The following is a 24669-nucleotide window of genomic DNA, read 5'->3' as shown; positions in this document are numbered from 1 at the left end:
TGGGGTCCTGACATCCTCCTCCTCACCCCACACAGCTCCAGGCCCCTCCCTGGGTCCCCTTTACCCCCCCGGGGCCTTGCCATCCTGCCCTCCTGATGTGGGGCAGCTCTTGAGAACTGGGTGCCGGCCTCCAGCTTCCTCACCCCAGCTCACACCAGCCCACCCACAAGCACCGGGGGCACAAGGACCAGCCCCACACACCCCCAGTCCCCCATCCACGCCGCTGCCAGCCCATTGTGCCAGCCTCCGGCTGATCCCAGCTCATGCAGGTATTTCCGCGGCTTACACAGCTCCCCATGGTATTTAGCCTCTGGAAGACGACATTAAACATTGCAAGCAGCGACAAATCCTAGTTGCTCCGAGGAGACAAGAGGCCGCGCTAAGCTTCCAGCCAAACATTTTCATGTGAGGGAAACGAGCTGTGGCATGTGCGGGGCTGGCGGGTCGTGCTCCTGCACGCCCAGGGCACCCAGCCCTGCTCCCATGTCCCCGCTGGGAGACTCAGCCCTGGTCCAACATCCCCTCTGAGACACCCAGCCTTGCTCCCACATCCCTGCTGTCAGGCAGGACCTGGGCACAGGCACACCATGCAGGAGCGAGCACCCCAGCACAGAGACACCCCTGAGAAGAGTCGTCACTGGGGCGTAATGGGCATGGGGACAGGGATGGGAAGACACTGGAGTGCCGCCCACCCTGGGCTTGGTGGGGATGCCAGTCCAGGGGTAACCTCAAGGGTGATGTCCAGGTACCCCAACCCCGAGAGCAAATTATCATGGCCAGGGCTGTGGTATGAAGGAAAGTAGCCTCCAAAATTGGAAATGCCTCTTCCTGAGTGAGCACAGGCAGCTGGAGGCCCAGGGATGCCCCTGGCACAGGAACTGGGGCCAAACTGGGATGACACTGGCAGAGCTGGGGCAATGACGCACACGTGCTGCCCCCCCTTCCCCGTCCCGGCCCTGGAGCCCAGCTCTGCTGGAGCCCCTCACCATGCCCCTGGTCCCCCCCAGCAACCCCCGGCTGCGCCCCCAGCAGCCTGCTCCCCCCATGTGGCACGGCCAGGCCCCGCCTGGGTGCCCCGGGAGGGAAGCCGCAGCGCTGACGCCAGCATTGCAACTGCCCAGGATATGAGATCCGCTTGGATTCAGCAATTTCAACTCATTTCAAGCCCGATTCTGCAGCAATTTTCTGAGCCAGTGGGATGTTTTCGCCTCTGCAAACGTCCTCTCTCACGCACGGTCGCACCATTTCCCTTCTCCACTCCCAGGAGGGCTGGGGGAACGGTGCCAGTTTGGCTCAACCCCAGCTCCGGCGGCAGCAAGAGCATCCCCCACACCAGCAGTCCCTCAGCGCAGCCCCCTGCCCCACGCAGAGCTGCTGGGATGGCTCCTATGGGATGCAGCTCCTGCCTCCACGGGGCACCGGGCTCTGCAGCCCCAGTCCTGGCAGAGCAGGGCACCAGCGCTGGGCTGGGCTCCTTTTTTCCCCCATCCTGCAAAGGGACAAGGAGGAAGGAGAGCAGTGGAGCGGCAGTGCGGCTGGGGGATGCTGCAGGCACATCCCAGAGGGGCCGAGACCCCTCCTGCCACTGCAGATGTGCCTCTCTCTGTGCCACAGGCCAGTCCATGCCAGCTGAGCCCCCTTGGTCAGGCCCGAGCCAGCAGGGGAGACGTGGGCGTGTGGGGCCAAGCAGGCTCGCTGCTGGAATACCAAGTGCTCAGCTGTGCCGCGGGCTCTGCCACCAGGCGGGCAGAGCGGCGGGAGACACCCGAGCCCCAGCACCAGGCACGGCGAGCAGGTCACTGCCAAGACGCTGCATCGGGACCAGTGTGCAGCCCAGTGCCCCCCAGGAGCAGGCGGGATCCGGATCTCCCTGCTCCTGGCAGGTCAGGAGCACAGGGATGCAATGCCCGGCAGAGGGATGCACTGCACGCATGGGCAAGGACACCTTCCCAGCACATCTGCCCCGGTGCTGCCAGGGGGACAGTGGCACCATCCTGCTTTCAGAAGCCACATCTGTGACAGCACACCCAAATTTGCGTGCCAGGGAAGGAGCTCTCCCTGCAAGCCGTCACCCCAGGAGTCCTACACTCCCCAAGCCAGGAGCCAGCAGGGGCCATGCCACTGGTACCACACGGAGCCAGGGTGGCTGTGACACGGAGGTGAGGGGCTGGGGACCCCAGGTCCTCACCTCTCGGCCCCGCTGCACAGGCATGGCAGCATACAGGTGCCTCCGGTAGCAGAACGAGCACCATCACAGAGTCGTGCTCTCCCCTCCCACTGCTCCTGGGGGGAATTCGTCACTCAGCTCCTCATTTCCAACCTCAATTTATTCATGGCCAGTTTGTAGCATTTGTTCTCATGCCAGCATTGTCCCTTAGCTTAAACAGCTCTCTTCCCTCCCTTGTGTTTACTCCCTTGATGTATTTATAAACAGCAATCCCATCCCCTCGTAGCCTCCAGCCTGCCAGCCCGCACGTGCCAGTTGCTCCTGGTTTCCTCTCCCGATGCAGGCTCTGCTCGCCTGGGCAGCCTGGCTGCCTGGCACGGCGTCTGCTCCCGCTCCCCGGTAGCTTCCTCAGCCTCAGCTGCCCAGGGCTCGCACACTGCTCCGGTGAGGCCTCTGACCCATGCAAGGCTCTGCCCTCTCCATCCCACGGCAGCCGTGGGGCAGTATCCCACCCAGGTCGGGACCACTGCCCTGGCCAGGGCTAACCTGCTCCCTGCTTTCATACAGTTTGCTTGCACTAAACACTTTAAAGCATCCACCAAAAGGGTCACCTGGGCAGGTGAAGGAGGCAACACCAAGGAAATTACAGAAGATGAAGTGCTGGGGCTGCTGGTGGAGGGGGGAGGCGTGCTCCAGGTCAGGGCAGGGGTGCAGAGAGGCAGGGGAGCAGGAGCTGAGGAAGCCCACTTCAGGTTGTTCCCAGCCAGAAAACCTCTCCGAGATGTTGACTGTGTTGCCTGGTCTCTCCCTAAGCACCTGGGTCGGGTGCTGGGGCTGCAGAAGGTTTCTGTCCCGCGTTCCTGCCTCCTGCTTCCCCTGGGAGGGAGATGGGGAAAGCCCTGGGGGAGAGCCAGGAGGTGCTCAGGGTCCCCATAGGAAAGGGGCACTAAAGCTGCACCCCCAAACATGCCAGAGACAGCTTGTCGAGCTGCTAACACGCTCCCTGGCCTAGGTTTGGTCTGTGCTGAGCGGTACTCCTGCTATCACTCCATGCACCCTCTGGCATCCTCCAGCCAGCTTCCCACCGTCAGATATTGCCGTGCCGGGCACGCTGCCCCTGGGCACACAGTACAGCACGCTATGGATAAGCACTGGGATGGTCTGTAGCTCTGTCTTGCTACTGCAAACCTAACAAAACACACGCATACACAGAGAGGAATAATTATGGTTTTGGGTAGCAGGCTCCTCCTGGCAGCCGGAGGAGACCCAGCGCCTTGTACGGTGCTGTGCAGACAAAGGTGGTCAGTGTCACTTGACCCCAGGACCGGGGAAGGATCCCCAGCCCTCTGGTTTCATGCAGAGATGTAGCGCTGAGCCCATCCATCCTGCAGGCTGGAGGAAGCAAGGAACTTCCAGGATACCCAAAAGCGGGGTACCCAGGCTCCCCCGGGCTCCTTTGTGGAGCACAAGCAGCCTCTGCCCTCTGTCTGCTGTCACCCCACAAGGACCCCAGCGCTGCAGGATGTCGCCTGCCCTGCAGGTACATCAGTGCCTCTGCACGGTGCCGGTTGGATGCTGGTGGCTTTTGCCTGAGAGACGACATCCTGAGCAGACCCGGGGTGCCACCGCCCCTTCCTCGCTCCCCTGCTCACGCCGGGGCACTGCGGGGAGGCAGCGCGCAGCACCGCAGTCCCACTGCCCTCTTGCCCGGCGCAAGCAGAGCTCTTCGGGTCCCCGGGGACCGCTTCGCTTTGAAAGCAGCCGTGCAGGGACTGCTGCGCCGCCCGTCCCCAAAGGGTTAACAAGCAATTTCCTTTGCTGACAGCTCGGAGACCGTTCACTATCGACTGCGGGAGAATAAGAGGGGAGAAGCAGCGAGATAAAAAGGCAGCAGAGCTGGCACCGCCTGCTTAATCCCAGCGTTTAATCTGCTGGGGCAGCGCAGGCAGCCTTATCTCGCCGTCCTTCTGCTGCTCCATCTCATTACTGCTCCCACGGCTGCGCGGGCCCCGCTGCCGGGAGATGTAAGAGCTGAGCCGGGGAGCGCTGGCCTGGGGCAGCGGCTGCTGCCAGCCCGCCTCGCTCCGCAGCCTCCGCCGGGCCCGCTGCGCTGGCGGGCTCACGCCTGGCACCCCACGCCTGGCACACACGCATCCCCCCCACCCCCCGCTCCCCGGCGTGCCCAGCTGGAGTGGGGCGGCCGCACAGGAACACACACGCACACACACAGAGGGATGTGCACACTCGTGGAGCGTGCTGTCGCACACACGGCACTGTCACACAGCCTCGGGGGCACACGCTGCCAGTGTCACACGCGCACGCACAGGTTTCCTGGTCTTTGCCCCCGCACGCGTGCTCTGGTGGCCCAGCCTGTGCGACACCCATGCCCCCACGGGTGGATGGAGGTTGCAGGGCTCCGTGGGACAGTGCACGTAGGACACAGCAGGGCCAGAACAGCAGTGACAGCAGTGACAACAATGCCACCTTGTCCTGGATGTCCCCTTCCCTCCATCCTCACCTATCCAGGTGCTCCCCTGCCAGGTGCCAGACCAGCCCCACTCTGTGTGCTCATCCTACCAGGCACACCATGGCCAATGTCACTGGGTCACCCCCAGTGTGGCCCTGGCAGCTCCCACAGCCTCAGGGCATGGGTGGGCAGGAGCAGGGGCCACCTCCTGGGAGCCGTCAGGTGCCGTCACAGACATGGTCCCTCCATCGTGGCACTTATCTGTAAATCCACAGCACTGACACGGTGTAGATGAAGCCTCCGTGCTAGCTGGGTTGTCACGGGGGTTATCCTGCTGCGTACAGATGGGTTTATACTGAGAAGATTTATTGTCACCCTGGCTGAGGTGCTGCCAGCATCTCGCTGCCTGCTCCTCTCACAAGGCTGTGCCACCTGCCTGGGGGTGCCATGAGAGCTACGAGTGGCACCTTGCCAAGCCACTGCCAGCAGAGCGAGTCCCCGGATGGAGGAAAGCAGGGCACAACCCTCTGGTCCCCACTGCCAGGGCTGAGGGGTCCCCTGCCCAGCTGTCCTGGGGTGCCTCACCCAGCCTCTCACCATTGCAGCGGGATGCGGGGGGACGCTGGTCGCTGAGCTGGACCAGGCTGAGCAGAGCGCACATCTGTGCTGCCAGAGATTTGCTGACAGTGCTGGCAGCGCGGCTTCTGCCACAGCTCGGCAGCTTGGCGGCTCTCCTGCGTGGTGCAGGGCAGCCGGGACTCGCAGGGCTGCCGGGGCGGCCGTGCGTGGAGCCACCTCAAGCAGGATGGCCTGGGCAGGGAACGGGAGGAAGCCCAAAACCTGCAGCCTGACCCCAGCACCATGAGGGAGCTGGCAGGACAGCAGTAGGAGCCGGGGCCTCATGCACCCCCTGCGCCAGGGTGACATGGGGTGGGCAGGAATACGCCAAAAAAGGGGAATATTTCTCCAAGGCTCCCTACTCTGCCCTGGTCCCTCATCCACACCCTCCTGCCTGCATCCCCCGCACACACTCCCCAGCACTGATTTCCCTGGGGACAGCAGGGATTGCCCTGAGCCACCTGGTGCAGCCAGGCAGGGGCTGACCTGGGCTAAATCCCTGAGCAGCGGGAGGGGGAGCCGCCTGCCAGCATCCCCCCTCCCTGTCCCCAAAGTCACCGCATAAGCCCTGCATAGCTCCCCCACCACCCTGCTCCATCCCGCCTCTTCCCCTTCTCCTCCCCTCCACCCGCTGACCCCCCCGACCATGCTGGGGGCTCGCTCTCTCCGCCAACACGAATTTAACCCCAGCATATCAGAGACAAGAAGGAAACAACATGAAAACAAACAGCCTGAGCCCTGGCTGCACCCTCCTCCCCAGGGCCAGCTCCGGGGGGTCGGGGGGGCTGTTTGGGGTGATGGTGTAACCCGCCAGCACAACGGGAACCCGAGTGAAGTGGGGTGATCACAGCCCAGCGGGAAAGGGCTCGTTAATAGCTGAGCCCTTTTAGTAGAGATTAGGGAGCTGCACGGCTTTGATCTTTGATTGCCAATTTGCATCTTGAAGGCGCTGGGACCTCATCCAGCCTCAGCGCAACCCTTTGTGGTTATCTCGTGGCTAATGGATTTGTTCTTAATGCTGGAGCGTGCAGGCTAAAGGCTGATTAAACCCTCTCCGCGGCGCTAAATCAATGGAACAAACATGATAGGGGTTGGCTTTCCCCAGCCCGCGCGCTCCCAGGCGGAGGGGCCGATCGACGGAGCCCCCGCACCCTGGCGCTGGCAGGGGCTCCCTCCTTGGGGCACTGGTGGGCAAGGACAACCCCACGGCCCATTATCCCCCTACCCCTGTATCCCCATCCTCTGCTCACCATGCAGGCAGCAATGGGCTGGGGGGATCTCAGGACTCTTGGGGTGCTTGGGCCTCATTGTCCTTGTCCTGGTCCTCGGCGTCGGCAGGAGCTCCCCAATCACACCCCTCCCGTCTCTTCCTGGCTCCCAGGGCTTGTTATGGGAGCAAGGACATGTCCTGGCAGGGATGGGATGGGATGGGATGGGATGGGACAACCTGCCCCCTGTAGCTGGGGGACTCCTTCCTCCTCCTCATGCACCCTTTGCCTCCCACACACTGGTGAGCAGCACTCGGCAGCTCCCATCTCTGACCTTCAGACCATCTCCCCTTCCCCCGGCTCGGAGCCAACGCCATGCTCCCAGGACCGTGTGGTGCCTGCAGCAGCCCATACATCACGTGCTGCGAGCAGCAGTATCTTTACACGCTTTCCATAATGCCCGTGGTCTCCACTGCATGCCCAGCGCTTCAGGAAAATGCAATTCCCACTGCGTCTGCAGGCAGCATTAGCAGAGTGGACAAACTGCACCCTGTCCATGGATCCCCCAGGAAAAACTGGGCCCCCCATCCTACCCACTGCCTGGACAGGGGCCTGGGAATGGGAGCTGAGCACCTGAGACAGGCAGGACTAAGGTTTTGGGGACTAGGAGCTGTGGAGAGGACGGTAGTGTAGCTGCAAGCCAGGAGCAGACCAGCTGAGAGCATTTTGCACCCTTTGCTTTTTGCAGGGCTCATGGCATCACCCTGGATGCCGCCAGGACAGAGCTGCCGACGGGTCTGGTGGCATTTGAGTGACAGGACCCCCAAGCAGGGACCCTGCTCCAGGGCCCTCTGCCTGTGCCAGAGGATGAGACAGGAGCTGCAACACAGAGAAAATCAGATCAATGCCTTACTGGGAACCAGTGCGTGGGGAAAAGGCACTGGGAGCAGCCCGTGCCGGGCTCGCCCCCGGTGAGCAGCGGCTGCTGCAGAGGCAGCCGGGCTGCCTCACGGCACGGAGCCGGCGGGATCACACACGCCGAGATTCCCATCTGCAAACCTCGCTATTGAATCATCTCCCCTCTGCCAATATTTGCCAAGTGCGGGAGATAAAGTGGCTACAAAAGTCATTGGTGCCGGCATTTCAATCCGCCCGGGCTGGCAGCAGCCAGGCAGGCTGGCAGCCCCCCAGGGTGCTCAGCCCCCCCCCCTGCCCCGAGCCTCAAGCCCCAGCTCCCGTGGGACCAAGGGACCACGCAGCCCCCGTGCCCTGCCTGCAGCAGTGCAAGGAGAGCCAGGACCCCTCCACGCTGCCACGCAGCACCTCTGCCTGCCTGGGACGGGTGTTGCTGCCATGGGCACCACTGCCCGTGCCACCCTGACCTGGACATCAGCACAGCCCCCCCCCCCAGCTCCTACCTTCACCCCCACCTCTGCACCAGGACAGCCATCTCTACCCGGTCAACGTCTTCCCTGCAACCCTCAACACAGCATCAGACCAGCCCCTCCAGTAATGCCTCATCCCCTCCATGTCAGCCCGGTGTCCCCGGCTATCTCTGCCCTGCCTGCACCACTCAGCCCTCTCTCTCCCTTGCTCCTGGCTGCCTGTGCAGTCTCTGCCACCGTCCCTGAGTGGGTGAGGCAGGACATGATGCCGAGATACAGCTCCTGGAGGAGAAGCCCAGAGCGTTATCAGCCCAGGGAGTTAATTAAGGTCATGTCAGGCGATAAGGAAACAGGATGTCAGAGCAGCAGCGGCGCAGGGGGGTCAGAGCCTGAAAAACTCCCTCTGAAAAGCAACTCCAGCGAGATGTGATCAGCCAGGTGCTTGGGGACAGAGTGGCTGTCACAGCTACATGAGCGAGGGCTCCAAGGGTGGCACCACACACGCTGGACCTGTGTCCATATGGGATGGGATAGGGATGGGGATGGGATGGGGATGGCATGGGATGGGATGGGATGGGGATGGCATGGGATGGGATGAGATGAGATGGGATGGGATGGGATGAGATGAGATGAGATGAGATGAGATGAGATGAGATGAGATGAGATGAGATGGGATGGGATGGGATGGGATGGCATGGGGGACTGGCTGTGATATGCCATGCCCGGGCAGGGAGACCCTGATGAGCAGCCCTGGTCATCTGCTCCTGTCCTTGTGCAGGAGCAACGCGCCTCAGTGCGACCAGCACCATGCTGGCAGGGCAGGAATCGCTGTGAACCTCTGCCCGTAATTAGCACATGTAATTGCAGACACTCTCTGATTAGCAGGACCTCAGAACCAGGCACGCCAGCCTGCTTGACAGCGCTCACGCTGCTCCAGCTTCGAACTGTTCACCTCGCTGCTTGGTGACGGCTTCAGCCCTCGGGCCGGCCAGTGCCACAGGGCTGGGCGAGCAGGGTTGGCCTGGCACCCCACGGCACGGTGCACGGAGGAGTGGGATCAGGCTGGGGACAGGGATAGGGGACACGCTGGCAGCACAAACCCATCTCTCGTGCGTGAGCAGAGGCAGTACCCGGTGCCCTGCCTGGCCGGGCGGGAGCTGAGCTGCTGGGACATAATTAATACTTGCATCAGTCTCGGCTGGATTTGCATAGTGCCCCCAGTTCCCGTGCTGCCCGGGAAGGCTGCTCCGTGCCCTTCCCGAGGGCAGCAGCAGCAGAAGCCATGCCGGCCCTGCCTCCTCCATGGGGGTCACAGCCCCAGGGCGGCCCCTGGCTTGCCTCCACATGCACCCCACCCCTCCTCACCCCATCGCCCCTGCAGCGGGGACACCCGCAGGCCCCTGCCCTGCCCAGCTCCAGCTGCTGGAGCGTGGAAGACAGATGGATACACTTCCCTCTGTCGCACCGTCCCTCCCTCCCTCCTCGGGCTGCGAAGAAATTGCGGGGACGGCAGCTCAGGAGTGAAGGGCAGAGCAGGGTTTGGAGGGCAAAGCTGGGGCGGCCGAGCTGCAAACACCCCCCTGCAGCTGGGAGGCATGGCGGTGCCCACCTCTGCATGCCCAGGAGGGGGTACGAGGTCCGTGGGCAGCATCCACGGCTGGTGCCTGCTCTCTTGGGGCACCCATCTCCCTTGCGCCCCTGCTCTGCTCTCCGGGAGCAGGTGAGCACCCTCAGCCCATCCCCAGAGGGGTCCCCCAGGCTGAGCCCCAGCACAGAAGGAAGAAGAACTGGGGCAGGAAAGGTCCTGGGGTGGTGGCAGAGACACCAGAGTGCAGGCAGGGACATGGATTCTACCTGCAGCCACCCTGTGGGTGCAGGTGGAGGTGGTGGAGGGGCAGGACAGCACTGGGACATGCAGGGTGCCAGGGCCACTGCCCCCCAGGGGTGACAGACTGGTGAGATACCCTTGTGCAGCTGAGCGCAGCTCCTCGACACGGCCGCTGACACCGCTGACAGCCACTCCTGGCCCCGTGACACTGCAGGGACCGCGACGGTCCGGGCACAGCCGGATACAGGAGGAGACATGGGCACATCTCCTGCCCCCGGAGCTGCCTGCCAGCCCTCCGCAGCCACTGTCACCGATGTCCCTCAACCCTGTCTGGGTTGAGGACCACAGCACCCACAGCATCACCCACAGCACCCACAGCAGCTGCAGCACCTGCTGCCCCGCCTACCCTGGGGACACGGGGGACATGGCCACTAATTGTGCCTGTGACCAGGGCGGGGGGGCCGTGGCCTGATTGCGGCTGCCCGGATGAGTGTGGCCGGCTCAATCAGAGCCACGCGGCCCTCCAGCGCGCTGGGCAGCAGGAATTAAACTGCTAATGAGCTGCTGGCTGGAGGGCCAGCAGTTAGCGATTAATCAGGGGCTCTGCTCTGACGAGGTGTGTGCCACCTCTCCCCCTGCACATCCCAGGGGCTGGTGGCCAGCAGCTGGTGGCCAGCAGTGGGCCAGTGGGTCCCCCCCCAGCTCCCTGCCTGCCCAGCCACCGTGGCCAGGGGCCAGCCCAACTCTCCAGCCCAGCTGAGCTCCCCGACACGGAGAGGTGTCCCCAGCCCCCGTGCCACTGTGACACAGCACCCGCAGGGCCTCTCAGCCTCCCCCTCTCCTCCTGCGCTCGCCTTCCCGGTGCTGCGATCAGGAGGGAACCTTTTGTTCTGCTGGAAGAAAACCTGTTGAGTCCGGCTGAGCTCCGGCTTCCATCTGCGCCCAGAGAGGGGCATGGGGAGCTGGGGGTGCCTCCACCGAGGGGCTCTCCCCCCTGTGTGAGGGTGGCTGGGTGCCACGTTCCCCAGCTCATCGCCTGCTGCCGGCAGCACCCTGCCTGTCCCCGCTGCTGGCGCAGCATACCAGGGCACGGCTCAGAGCACAGAGGGAAGGTTTTGCAGCGTAAGCAGGGGACGGCCACCCGCAGAACGGCGCGGGGAGCTGCAGGGGAGCTGCTCAAGCACGAGCCTGACTCTGCTTCCCTGCCGCGAAGCCCTGGCTGGCTTTCCCGACCCTTCACAGCCTTTGCAGGGGTAGGATGTGGCAGAGGTGTTGGCACCCTCCTGCCCTCCCACCCGCAGGGAGCGCGCCCTGGGGACCAGCTCGCCACCTCCTCCCCTGCTGCCTGTCGGGGCAGTGCCTGGGAGAAAAGGCCAGCGACCGGCAAGGAGCAGGTTAGAGAGCTGCACGTTCTCCCCTAGTGCACAATTAATCACGAGAAGTTTTTCCTCCTTTCGTGCATGAAACAAAATTTGGCAGGGCACTCTGACCACAGGGACTCGCTGCTTGCTCTCCAGTAAAAACCCAGCCACATCTGGCAAAGAAATAACCTTGGAGCATCCCTGTGCGCGCAGGCGGGGAGACGCAACGCCGGGCCGAGAAGGAAAACCCAGTGGGGCTCGGTCCGCAGCCCCCCGTGCTGCGAGCACCTTCAGCCATATGCTTCTGTTGTTTGCCTTCCCCCCTCCAGCCCCCAGAACGCACATGGCCATGCTGCTCTGCCGGCGCCATCATCCCCGCCTGCAGGCCCTGTTATTCCAGTCCTGGACATATAAATGGCAGGGAGGGGTGTCCATCCCCCTGCCAACTGCCTGGGTGCTGGCAGCAGCCCCTGCATGCCCTGCCTGGGCTCTCTCCTCCCACCCCTGGCTGTCCCCCCTGCCTGCTCCATCCCCCAGCCTGGCTGGAGCCTCAGTCCATCCTTTCCCGGAGCAAGCCCAAGCCTCCCCAGCAGCGTTCCAGCTATTTGTTATCGGAAAAAGGGGGAAATACGTTTTTCAACAATTATTGTTTTTTCCACCTGACTGGCTGCAAACTTGTTAATTTTTTTCTTTAATGTGTGAACAGTGTCGACGGCAGCTGCATGTGAAATGACTCGACGCCCTATCTGCGGGTCCCTGGCTGGCTTTCAGCGCTCGCCCGCAAACATTGCCTTCTATAAATAAAGGCCTATATCTCATCAATGGCAGAACAGCGGAGCTTTATATAGTCGTCTTACATAAAACCGTCTCTCTTTATGGGCTTCAAACCATTTGCGTCACTTAGTGCAGCTCCGTAAACCTCCTGCTCCAGCCGCTCCCCCACGGAGGGAGACCCGGCATGGCTGCCCCGTGCCGCCGCCGGGGAGCCCTGGGTCCCCGCTCTGCCTGGGGCTGCCACCCCCCGGCACTCTCCCCTCAGGGCCAGGTGGCAGCTGTGTCCTCGTCCCCCCGCCCCGCTGCCTTGGCACGCCACATGCCTCCCTCCAGCCCGCCTGGCCTTGGCACCGCACGCCAGCAGAGCAGCCGGCACCACCAGGCACCCCGGTGCCTGGAGATGGCCGGCTGTGGGCCAGCACCACGCACCCTGCCCTTGTCACCCTCCCTGTCCCCTGCCGTGGGTCCTGAGGCAGTGCAGGCAGCCATGCTGGGAGGTGCCACTCCATCCTCTGTCACTTGGGAATCAGGGACCCAAGGGTGTGGGGTGACGGGGGACGTGGTGCCAGGCTGGGGGGACCAGCTGTCTCCCAGCAGCTCCAGCTCTGACGTGCGGAGGACACAAGCCCGGCCGGTGGCTTTCCACCCTGCTGCCCGTGGGGTGCCTGGTGCGGGAGATGCTGGGGGCTGCCCCCATGGCCACGGGGCACAGGTCCCAGCCCCAGCCCACACACAGGCTCCCACAGTCCCCAGGGTCCCTGGCGCCATATGGCAGAGCCTCCCCCTCCGGCTCGCCGCAGGCACCCGTGTGCATGCACCGATGGGTCGTGGGGGGGACAGGGACTCCTGCTGGGGCTGCGGCAAGGGCTGCCTGCAGGGAGGCAGCCAGCACCCCGGCTGGCAGCGCAGGAGCCAGGGGTCAAAACTGCAAACCATGGTGACAAGCCTTTGTTTTCTCCCCTTGCCACCCGAGCTGGCAACTCCAGGTGGGCAGCTGGCCAGAGCTGGAGGGACACAGGGAGCCAACAGCATTGTGGCACTGTGACCCGCAGTGCACTCTGCCCAGTGGCTGCCCCCAGTGCCGCCTGGCTGTGGGACGCCTGCCACAGGTGACACCAGCACCAAGCACGGGGTCACAGCAATGCCCTGCCAGCTATGGTGCCACGTGGCATCCAACCATGGCCAACCGGCACAGGGCACCAGCACCCCAGCCAGCCCTGCCCCCTGGCCAGAGCACCCGTGCCCAGACAGACACATTGCACCCCATGAACCCCACCTGTCCCCCAGCCAGTCGCCCTGCACCCCGTCAGCCCCACAGCCCTGTGTCCCCACCGTCCCATGGCCCCACAGCCCTGCGGCCCCATGCACCGGCAAGCACCCGCTCCCAGGGCGAGCTCCCATGGGTGCCCCGGTCCCATCAGCAGTTGCCCAAAGTGCCCACCCCACTCTGCAGCCAGCAGTGCTGGAGGGCACTGCCCCACAGACCCCCATGGGTGCCCCAGCCCCACGGGATGGCAGTGCCCCCGATCCACCCAGCCCGGCATGTGGGACTGGCCTCGTGGCACGTCCCGCGTCCCCTGGGAGCCACAACAGGCGCGGGCGTCCTGGCCGCTGGCTCCCCCCTGTATCAGAGACAGGCTTATTAAGTGTGTGATATTAAATTACCCAGATAAGAGCGTAAGAGCTTTTAAAGTCAATTCATTAAATATAATTATGAAGAGAGCTTTTTTATGCTCGCAGTGATCCGATCTCAATCAGGGAGACGGTGGGAAAGCCGCTGGCTCCTCCAGCATCTCCGCTCCCCCACTGTGTCGCCTCCGCACCCCCCTGCTCCCCCACCTCGGCCCCCACCTGCGGGGAGCCGGCACCCATGGCCATGGCCCTCCCTGCCCACCCCGCTGCTCCAGCACCCCCTCCCCGGTGTTGCTGCTGGCGCCGGTGCCACCCCACTGGAATGTGGGTGGCAGGGGGGGTTCTGCCCAGCAAAGGGGTGGGAGAGGGGAGGCGATGGGAGCGAGCTGTAAGGGCTGGTGGGGTTGAGGAGGAGGGCAGTGGGGCATGGAGATGTTCTAGGGCCAGGATGGAGGATGGAGATGAGCCGGGGGGTGTGGGGAGCTGAGCATGGGCTCTTCCCAGCCACGGGTCCACGTCCCTGCAGGATCCGTCCCCCTCCCCACTCCCTCCTCGGGGACCTACTGGTGCATCCCCGCTCCCCAGGCAGGCGGGGCGGCCGCTTCCCTCCGCTCCCACATTCATTAACGGCGCTTTGCGACCAATTAACACCTGCCAGCCAGGCGGAGGCTGCCCCGACCCACCGCCGGACCCACCCCCCCCCCCCCCAAAAGCCCGGGTGGCCCCACGCCAGCCCTTTGCACCGGGGCCCCGCCGCTTGCTCTGTGCACCCCCACCCGCAGCCCGGGGTACGGCTGCATGCGGGGCTGAGCCCGTCTTTCCTGGAGGACAGACACCACGGGGGAAGGGGGGTCCCAAAGACACCTTGGAGCCCCGCGCCCCTCACACCTCCCCAGCCATCCGAAAGGCAGTTGGCTTCCAGGACAACTGGTGTCCCCTTCCCACACGAGCCACCATGCTGGGGGGCTTCGCAGTGACACCCCAGCCAGCCAGCAGGTTCAGCCAGCCCCTTGCTGTCCCACCTGGGCACCCCAAATCCTCATCACCCCCATATCCCCCCACGTGCTGCTGCAGCCGGGCACCTCAGGGCGAGGAGCAGCAGCTTGGGTGGTCGGGAGCAGGGTGGGCTCCGGGCTGGGGTCCCCACGCAAGGCTTTGGTGGGGACTGGTGGGAGCAGCTACCCGCTGCTGGGAGCTGCTGGACTGACATTTATTTTTAGACGTGAATTGTATAAATTAGCATTTCTCAGTGGATTAAGCAGCAGGAATTGTGTAAAATTAAATGGCAACGAATTGCATTAAAGTCCCCCGTTTTCTGGCATAAGCAGCGCCTCGAGCCGTGCCCGGGCGGCTCATGTGTACCAGTGCTGGAGCTGCTGCCACCACTGCTCTGGACAGCAGCGCAACCAACACACGGCGTGTCTGCACCACCCAGGACACAGACCTGGGGACACACAAGCATGGTGGCCAGGCTGTGAGGACGGGGGGCTCTGGACAAACTGTGAGCCCCTGGGGAAGTGGCTCGGGAGCTGGGCTGGGGCTGCAGGACGTGGATCCGATGAGCGGAGCGTGGTGACCCAGATGGGCATGGCTGGTCTTGGCTGAGCAGCTCACAGGCATGGGATGGGAGAGGGATGTTCCAGGATGTTCTGTGCATCAACATTACCAGTCCCAGCCCAGCCTGGGCACAGCAGGGCACCCACCACAGCCACAGCCATGCCACCCTCCAGTGGGGATGACGTTGCGTTGGGACCAGTACAGCACTGCCTGGCCCCAGAGCCTCTCTGAGCCCTGGCCAGGGCAGGTCCTGCAGTGCCTGGAGCCCCCCTGCTCACTAGCAGCTGGGGGGTCCCTGGTGAGCCCCCCACACCCTGGGGCACACTCAGCCCTGCAGAGGGGGAGAGGGAAAAGAGGGAAAATGGGGTGGGCAAACGCCGGGGGCTGAGCAGGCACCAGGACAGGCAGGGGAGGTGAGGAGCAACGAGTCCAGCTTTTTTACTGAGCATAAAAATAGGTTGAAAATGTGACATTAAGTACGGTTCTGGCGGAAAGGTCAGAGAGGGTCCCCGCATCGGAAGCAGCACGGGTTGCGGGGGGACGGTGGCAGAGCCTTGCTGGGAGGTGGCAGGGGTGACAGTCTGCTATGCCCTGCCTGCCCCACAGTCCCAGCTGGGATCTCTCGGGGTGCACACGGGGTGCAGCCAAGGATGATCCCTCTGTCTCAGCACAGGGACTTCCCCCCCCCCGTGGTGCACACAGGGGAGACCCCCCGCACCACGCACGTCCTGGGCAGGTGGGAGGCCCTGCCTGGACACCCGGGGCCGGTGACAGCTCGGAGGAGCTCTGCCAGCTCTCGGCAACCTCCCCGCTCCCCCCCCCAACCTCCAGCCCTGGCAGGACTGGCTTTGGCAGCCACAGATCAGAAACAAAAGGCTTTTGACAGGGAAGGCGGTTTTGAGAAAGGCACCGGGCTCCCACCCGGCCATAAGCGGAGCCTCCTGCCACAGCCGTTGCAGGCGACCAGGCTCCTGCCAGCCGGAGGGAACCACCTCCACGCACCTCCTCCTGCAGCCCCCAGACCCGTGCCCACCCCAGCTGCCTTCCCCCTCAGTCCTCAAAGCACCGCCGGGAGGGCTCTCCCTTCCCATGGCACCCCCGACATGGCCAGCACTGGCCTCAGGGTGCCAGGCGCGGGGGCGAGGGTGGGCATGAGCCACCTGCCGCAGCTGAGCCCCAGCCCCGTGGCGGGGGGATGCTTCCCAACCTCCCCGCTTAATGGCACGTAAAGAGCGCTATTGATTTCCTGCGCTGGCGCCCCACGCTTCGCACCCTGGGCACCGCAGCTGCGCTCACCCAGCCGGCAGCGCTCCGCACCCACTGCCCTCCCCGAGGCACCGGGCAGCACCAGGGGCAGCCCAGACCCGTATCCCCGGGAAGAGAGGGGATCGGGGGGGGCTGTGGAGCAAGGCAAGGCATGGCGGGGCGTCGGAAAAGGCTCCGGCACGGCCCCCCGGCAGCTGATGCGGGGGTCACATTTGTCAGCGGGGCTGCAGGGGAGCCTTGCTGCTGCTCAGGGCTGTCCCTGCTGCTGGGGGAGATTTACAGCCCAGCCGGGCTTTATTGCACTGAAGATGCTTACGCTGGGGATTTTTTCCCCCCCCCCCCATAGTTTCTTAATTTGCTATCCCATAAAGAATGTGGATTTGTGACGTTAAATAGGGGAAGATCATTTACCACTCGCAGCTCTTACTTAAAGGATCCGCACGAGTTATTATTTATCGTGTGAGCACAGGCTGCAAGCGGCAGCGTGAAGGGACATGCTCCAGCCTGGGCACTGCTCCTGCTCCCGAACAGGCAGCCGGCCGGCAGCAGCCCCATGGCTTGGCCACCCTCGTGCTGTAAAACTTCCAGCCTCTGGATAAAGTCCACCTCATGCCCAGAGGGAAGGAAGGATGGACTCCAGCACTCATGCAAGAATGGCTCCTTCCCTACTCCAGCATCCCTGGGGGATGCGAACTCTGCTCCAGGGGTTGCTCACCACAGGCTGGGTGCCCTGGGACCCCAGTCCATTTGCCCCATTGAGATGTGCCGCAGCCTGGGAGCCCTCCATCACCGCTGGGACATGCTGTGACTCACGTATCCACCCACCGCAGCAAGGGTACAAGAGCTTTCCGAACATAAAGGCACACAAGGGGATCCAGCACCAGGACCGGTGAAGCCTGGAGCCCCCTGACACATCAGGGGCTGGGTGCAGGGCAGCCCGGGTGCCCCTGTGTGAGGACCACAGCTGGGGGGCACGGGAGCACCCAAGCCCACATGTCACAGCTGGGACTCACCCTGCCTGCCAGGCAGCTCGCGCTGTGTTCAGTCACTCCCAAGAGGCACGAGGGACCGATGCGGCTCGGGGAACGGGAGTAGGAGGCTCCAGCTACAGTGTGATGACTTGATAGGTCCCACTGCTGCCTGTCAAGGCTTTGGGACATGGTATGTGGCACAGAGAGCTCACACCTTCCCCCATCCCTCCCCACGCCCATGCCCTGCAGCCTCTCCTGTCCCAGGTTCAGCCTTTTGCTCCAGGCAAGCGAGAGGTGACAGGGACACCCCTTTCTGCAGACAGCCACCGATGCCTCAAAGGCTGGGCTGGAGGGCTGAGCTGGGGACAGGGGGGTAGAAGCTGCAGGAGCTCTGGGCTCCCTTTCTTTGGGCCAAGGGCCAGGGGTCAGCTGGCACTAACCATCCTCATGCCTGAAGTCTGCTCCAGTGCATGGCGCTGGCACACCAGAGCGCGGCTGCCCGGGCATCCCGAGGGCAGACCTGCAAGCAGCCGAGGCAGGCAGGCCAGCTGGTCCTGCATGGCCACCCGCTGAGAAACCAGGTCCCGGTGACTGTCCTGGCGGTCACCCTCCGCTGCCACGCGGCGTGGCACATGCCACACACCGTGTCCACGCTGTGGGAAGCTTGTACCCAGCCCCAATCCGCCGGAGCTCTGCCCTGCCAGTCTCGCAACGCAGCTCAGCACACGCCAAATCCCACTGCCGTGCTGTGCCGCCGCCCGGCACAAAGCTGGGCTCGCTGCCTCCCCTGCAAGCCAAAGCTGTGCAGGACCCCCCAGGAGGACCCCGGGGCTGGAGCCATGTGCAGGACTCTCCAGCACCAGAGCTCCCGGCTCCCAGCCCCGTGCTTCTCCCCGGCAAACTCAGGCAGCCGGCGTAGAGCAGGCACAGAGCCCAGCAAAACCCCCTCCTCCCCACCCCACTGCAATGCCCCATGCCACCACCCCAGCACAGGGTAGCCCCCCACGAAACAGCGCTTTCCCGGGGACAGCATCACCCTGCGCAGCGAGCAGGCGTTGTACCGATGGGCACGAAGTGAAACAGGACATGCTGCATCAGCCATTTCCAGCCCCACCGAGCCTCCTTTCCCCCCCTCCCAGCATCCCGCACAGCCCGTGGCATCGCATCCCCCTCCCTGGTGCGGAGCGGGCTCCGGCTGGCAGCGCTGCTCCCGGGAGCGCAGCAAGCCAGCCGAGCAGTAGCCCCTGGCAGCCGTAGGAGAGAGGCGGCTCATTTCCAGAGTCATTACGGTCTGAAAAGGGTCCCATCAGGTATTCCGCCCGTTCAGCACATTTATTTTCCCAAACCACAGCGGGGATTTGTGATTCCAGGCTCAATATTAGCGAGAGCTGCACGCTGGCGGCGTCCGGCCGGGAGCTCACTGCCTGGGCAAGGAGGGCCTTGCTAGCCAGTCCCTGGCAGCCCCCCCCGCTCGCCTGGCCTTAGCCGTGCCCCCAGAGCAGAGCCACTGGGGGCTCTGTGTGTGTGTGTGTGTGTGTACACACACGGGTGCGTATGAAATGCTGACACTCTCCAGATTCACACATATCCCAGCGCCAACCCCCCCCAAATGCACGAAGGATCCCCTATGTGTAAAGGGGTCTCTGTGCTCCCCCTTCTGCAGCCACCCACGCTGTGCAACGCGTCCTGCGACAGGGTGCTTCATCCCAGGGGGAAGCACAGGCTGGAGCGGGGCTCTACACCACAGCTCTCCCCCTGCCCGCTGCACACCCACCCTGGGGACCGCTGAGCCCCGCTCCCCCCTGGCCCCAGCTCCTGCCTGTGAGCCCCCCCAGCACGGACCTGCTGGCAGCCCGCTCCTGTGGCGCACAGCCCTACCGAGAGCTCCCATGGAGGATCCTCTCTCTCTCTCTGTGTGAAACTTGGAGGGAAACTCAAACAGAGAGAGATGCAAACTTCAGCAGCCGGAGCGAGCCAGGGAGCCTTGCTCCAGCGAGGTACGGCAGGGTGGGTGCCCCCCGCGCCGGCCTGGGTCCCCGGGGAGGCTGAGCCAGGCGTGCACTCACCACAGTGAAATCACGGGAGGAGCAGTTCTCGCCGCTGAAGTTGCAGCTCTTGAGCATGTCGTCGAGCTGGTGGCCGGTGCGGTTGACGATGTCAGCCATGTCGGGGTCCGGGTAGAGCAGGTCCGTGGCCTTGTGGCCATCCCGGTCCTTGGGGGGCAGCCCGGTCATGTTGGCCAAGTGGAAGATGTCAGCGTCGGTGAGTGCCGAGTGGCGGTAGCGGTTGATGTTGCAGATGGTGATGGCGGGGAAGACCATCTCGCGGATGGCCTCCTCATCCAGGGCCATGACGTGGGGGTGCTCCAGGTAGAGCAGTGCCGACTTGGCTGCCTGGTAGAGGAAGAAGGCGAGCGAGGCCAGGAAGGCGAATGCCCAGAGGGTCTGGCGCACGCCCAGCCGCCCCGACCGGCAGATGTGTCCCAGGCCGTGCAACGTGCTGGTGCTGGCGAAGGCGGCCAGGTCCCGGGAACGGGGCCGGGCGGGCTCCTCGATCAGGCTCTCTTTATCCCCTTCTTCTTTTTCCTTCTGCTTCTCATCCTCCTCGGCAAATTTGATTTTACACACGATCTCAATCGGCATCTGCCCCGCGCGGCCGGCGTGCCCAGCCAGCGAGCTGCCCCCCGGCACGGGCACCGGCCGAGAGCCCAGCCAGGCGCTGGGAGGGGGCTCGGGTTCCCCCCAAGCCCCAGCACGGCGCCGGGAGGGCCGAGCCGTCTCGGGAGGGAAGCGCAGCCCCTCTCAGCAGCTCCGAGCCGCCGCTTCCCTCTTGTCTCACTAGTCGATCGTCTCCTTGTGCCTTCGCTTATCAGCACAAATACAGCTGTCAAAAACCCCTCTCTCTCCTCTCCCTTGCTCGCTCTCTCTGCCTCTCTCCTTCGCTCCTCTCTGGTTAAGACCCCAGCAGATACAGGCAGCATTTAGGCATCATGTGCTAATAAAATCCAGGGAATACTTAATAATTCAAGACATGTCAACATTATTTCATCGTCAAATAAAGAGCGAGCGCCAGAGAAAAGAGGCAGTGTGAAGGGCCCGGCGCCTCCGGGGCAGGGAGCCGCGCTGCGCCCTTTCCCGAGCCCCGGCTCCCAAGTGCTGCCGGAGCCACTTGTTTGAATGGCTCGGGAGCTGCCGGAGCCGTGCCGAGCCGTGCCGTGCCGAGGGGAGCCGAGCCGCGCCGAGGGGAACCGATCCGCGCCGCGCCTCGCCGCGCCGTGCCGTGCGATGCCGAGCCGCGCCGCTCCGCGCCCTGCCGTGCGATGCCGAGCCGTGCCGAGCCGTGCCGTTCCGTGCCGTGCCGAGGCGGGCGGGGCACGGAGCCTGCCCCCCCGCCGCCGCCGCCGCCGCTGTCGCCGCCTCGCCCCGCCGTGCCCCGCCGGCCGGTGCGCCCCGGGGCAGAGCGCGGCTCGGCGCGGCTCGGCTCGGCTCGGCGCGGCTCGGCGGGGGCGGGCAGCCTGCGGGCAGCTCGCCCGGCGGCCCCCTCCTGCTCGCCCGCCTGCGGACTCCTCCTGCCTCGGCGGCTCCCTGGCCGTTAACCGCCTCCCTGCCACGGCCCGCCGCGCCCCGCGTCGGGCGGGCGCCGAGCCCCGTCGGTCCCGGTCCCGGTCCCCGCCACGCCGGGACGCGGCCGGCAAGCCGCCGCCGAAGCGCGGCTGAAGACGGGGCGCCGGGGGTGCACCTCCCCGCGTCCCCCGCGCCCCGTGCTCCTCGGTGCCCCGGAGCCGGGAGGGCGGCAGCGCCGTCACCCACCCCCCGTGTCCGCCGTCCCCCTTCCCCACCGCGCTTGCTGTGCGTCCGGGGGGGACGCTCCCCCAGCTTCATTTCTGCCCCCCACCCCGCTGTGTGCTGCCCGCTGGGCTCCGCATTTCCCCGCGGCAGTGCACAAGAAGTGGGGGTCACCGCAGGCGACCAGCTGTTGGAAAAGCTGAGCCGGGGTCACCCTCACCCTCTCCGGCCCTGCTGAGCCCCTGCCCCTCCTCTGGGGGGCTGGGGGTCTCCACGGCACACTGTGCACAGCCCCACGCAGGACCCAGTTCCCGTGGCAGCGCTGCCCCGCGCGCAATGGGGTAAGCAAGGTGTCCTCCTGCCCCATCCTGCCCACAGCAGTGGAGAACTGCTCATCGCTCAGCGGGGTCAGAAATGTGTCGAGGTTATGGGTTCACCAACCCCAGAGCCACACGGCACCTGGATCTGGCTGCTCCTTCTGCCTTGCTGTCATGATCTCTCCCAGCTTCCTGCCTCAGTTTCCCCAGCTGATGACAGAGGGTGAGCTCTGCTAGAAAGGCTGAGCTGGACCCCTCACCCACAAGTCAAACAACCCCCTGCGACCCTGCTTAGTGTCACAGTGATGGAGGAAACACCATCTCCTTGCTTCCAGAACAAGCCCAGCACTTGGTACCCCCCCCCAGGAGACACGGCTCTGCTGAGGAGGTGCGTGCCTGGCTGAGAAACCAGGGTCCCCGGAGGACAAATGATGAGACAGCCGCCCATGAGCTCGACAAGAGGCTTCGCCTCTCCCCGGGGACTGCGCCGCAGGTCAGCGTGACCTTCACTGTGCTGCCGATGCCAACGGCAAAGCTTTCCCTCAGTCGTCCGGCGAGCGCACACGCATCTTCAATCTTCCCATCGATCTGTGCATGGCACACATGTTCCTGCCTCTGTGCGGGTCAATACGGCATGATAGGCTGCCTCCGGCAGGGAGCACGCACAGCCCCGGCGCCCGCTCCACCCTGCCTGGGGGGATGTGGTGTGCACGTGCCAGCCCCACATCCCCAGCTCCGAGAGGCACGGCAAGGAGCAGGCTGGGCAGGTGGCCCGAGCACCACCGCCACCACAGGTGGCCCCAGCCACACAGCCACAAGCCCCAAGCTGCTTCCGCAGGGGTGCTTGGCCCTGCAGGGGATGCTTGGCCCTGCAAAGACAGAGGGCAGCAAGGGCCTGATCCTGTGTCCAGGATGTTCTGTGGTGCAAGGCAATGGCTGGCATTGGGTCTTTGGTCTGCGGAGTCCTTGCCCATGTCTTTCAGTGTCATGGTGGCAAGGGACGAGAGGAAGGTCCACCCCATAAGCACAGATCCTGAGGTACAGGGCAAACCAAGCTGTGTGAATGTGAAACTGGCAGGAGCCCAGTGTCTGTGTGCTGGGCAGTCATGGCATAGGAACAAGACCATCTCTCCACTCCCTGCACGGCCCTGGCCCCCACACCATGGGGACCACAGACCCTTCTCTCTCTGGGCATCTTCTGCTCCATTGGCAGCTGCCACCTGGGCTGGGGACACCTCTCAGCACACCCTCCACAGCATGGTCCCCTCCCGTGCGGCCAAATAGATGTGTCCTCTCCTCCCTCCTCTCCTCTCTCCTCCCCAGCTGTGCCCTGGTCCTGCCTGGCCACCCGGCAAGGGCAGATGGCTGCTGGGGGCTCATCCCCTTGCAGGATGACCCAAGGCATGGGGCTGAAGTTGGGCCAGGCTGGGTTGGGATCAAGCTGTGCCCAATTGAGTGGCACCCAAGGCACAAGTCCCATCCCCAGCTGTGGCTGCAGGTCTCCTGCAAGCCACGGAGTGGGGAGGGCTGTGGGTTCATGGCCATCAGCACCCGGGGAGAGGGCACAGTGGGAGGCTCACTGGGCTGGAGGGGCAGGGAGCGGGGAAGCAGCACGGCTGGGAGGGGAGGCAGCAGGGCTCAGGCACTGCTTTCTCCTGGGACCGGACATGGCAGTGAGCACAGCACCAGCTGGGAACGGCCGGTGCTGCCACTTGGCAGCATGTCTGCAGCTCACGGTTCTGCACCGGAGCCTCCCACCTGTGGCTGAGCACCGCATGCCTGTGCTTGGGGGGTACGAGGTCACAATGAGGGACTCTGCAGCATGCAGAGGGGCTCGTCTGCCCCTCCACCCAGCCATGAGCAGCTGCAGAGCCTGTCTGCCCACTGATGCTCCCACATCCAGACCTTGGGTTTGAGGCTGACAGCTGGGAGAAGCCCAATGGCCCGGGCTCTGGAGTGCCGACTTTACTAGCCACCATACAAGCAAGGCAACAGGACAGGAGAGCCAGCCAAGGGCTCACTGGCAGATCGGGAAAGGCGGGTCCCCCCCTGTTCGCCCCTGCACCCCCCGGCCCGCGGGGATGCTGAGCAGTGGGGGCTTGGCGCAGGGCCCATGCGCTACGCTCAGATGACAGAGCGGGGGGGGAAGGCTGCGGGCGCCGGGGAAGACAGGACCGGAATTCGAAATGATGTTGACAAATCGGAGAAATGGCCTGAAAACAATCAGATACAATTCAAAAGGACAAGCGCCAAGAGCTGGGCTGGGGCGGGAAGCAAATCTGCCCAGTGAGCGGAGGGCAAGCGGCTGGAGGGCAGAGCTGCCGAGCGGGCAGGAGGACAGGGCAGAGCCCTGGATCAGCAGTCGGCAGCAGCTTCGGCTTGTCCGAGTTTCACACCGACACCCAGGACAGTCCCAGTTGGATAAACAAGGCATGCAAGAGGGTTCACCCCCCCCCCCCCGGCAGGATGCGCTGTGCAGGTGCGGTCATCTGTGCATGCAGAGGCTGCGCTTCCACATGCCCGGCAGCCAGGCAGCTGTTTGGAAAAGCATCCAGGAGCTAGGGAAAAAACAGGAGGAGCCTCGTTCATTTGGGATATGGGATCTGATGGTTTAATGTGGGATGTCTGGCTGCCCTGCAACTGCACTGAGCTCGGTGGAAAGGAGGATGTTGCTCAGGGCTGCGTGAGAAGGAGCATCACTCGCAAGGCTGCTGAAGCACTTGCTGGCGGCGAGGCCTCTGTGTGAGCCCTGTGCCTGGTCCGGGACCACACGTCAAGAAAAATCCAAACTAATTGGAAAGAGTAGAGAGGATGGCAATAACGGAGAGCAGAATGGCTGGAGGCACTGGGGGTTTGGGTGAGAGCGGAGGAGGCTAAGAGGTTGCATCCGTAGACAAAATAACTAAAATAACTGCTGTGAGCACAGAAGGAGGGGGCTTTCTAGAGCATCAGGACCCTGGCACACCGCAGAAGGCAGCAGGGGTGAGGAGGACTCTCCACGTGGGAGAAGCTGGCCTGCAGTCTGGAGGGCTGCTTGGTGGGACCGATGCTGTTGTGGTGCCCTCCAGCACCCTCCTGATGATTCATCCCCCCCAAGAGACAGACACTGTCCATTTCTATTCTTAGGGCGATCTGGATGAGGTTTTGGTTGTGATTTCCCTATCTTGCCACCCATCTGATGGATTGACTCTTTGCTGTACCAGCACCCGGCCTCCCACAGCGCTCCGGCACCAGCGCTGTGCGGCTGCGGTGAGCCCACCCTCCTGGGCACCCTGTGGGGCTGCAGCTCCTCAGCACGGGCACAGGGCATCAGCCTGGGGCACTGAAAGGTGC

At 64.2% G+C, this 24669-nt stretch overlaps 1 protein-coding gene across 1 annotated transcript in view; it reads right to left on the bottom strand.

Annotated features, from left to right (window-relative positions):
• The window catches only part of ASIC4 (acid sensing ion channel subunit family member 4), a 28133-nt gene extending 7533 nt beyond the window's left edge, over positions 1-20600 (bottom strand). Inside the window, exon 1 of the mRNA XM_054209013.1 lies at positions 19301-20600. Within this exon, the coding sequence (XP_054064988.1) occupies positions 19301-19876 (576 nt within the window). The 5' untranslated portion in view covers positions 19877-20600. The remainder of the gene's footprint in view (positions 1-19300) is intronic.
• Positions 20601-24669: the final 4069 nt, after the last annotated feature.

The sequence above is a fragment of the Rissa tridactyla genome, chromosome 7 (assembly GCF_028500815.1).
Source record: "Rissa tridactyla isolate bRisTri1 chromosome 7, bRisTri1.patW.cur.20221130, whole genome shotgun sequence".
NCBI classification, from domain to species: domain Eukaryota; kingdom Metazoa; phylum Chordata; class Aves; order Charadriiformes; family Laridae; genus Rissa; species Rissa tridactyla.
Note: the sequence above shows the minus strand (reverse complement) of the source record. Positions and strands in the feature narration are given on the sequence as shown.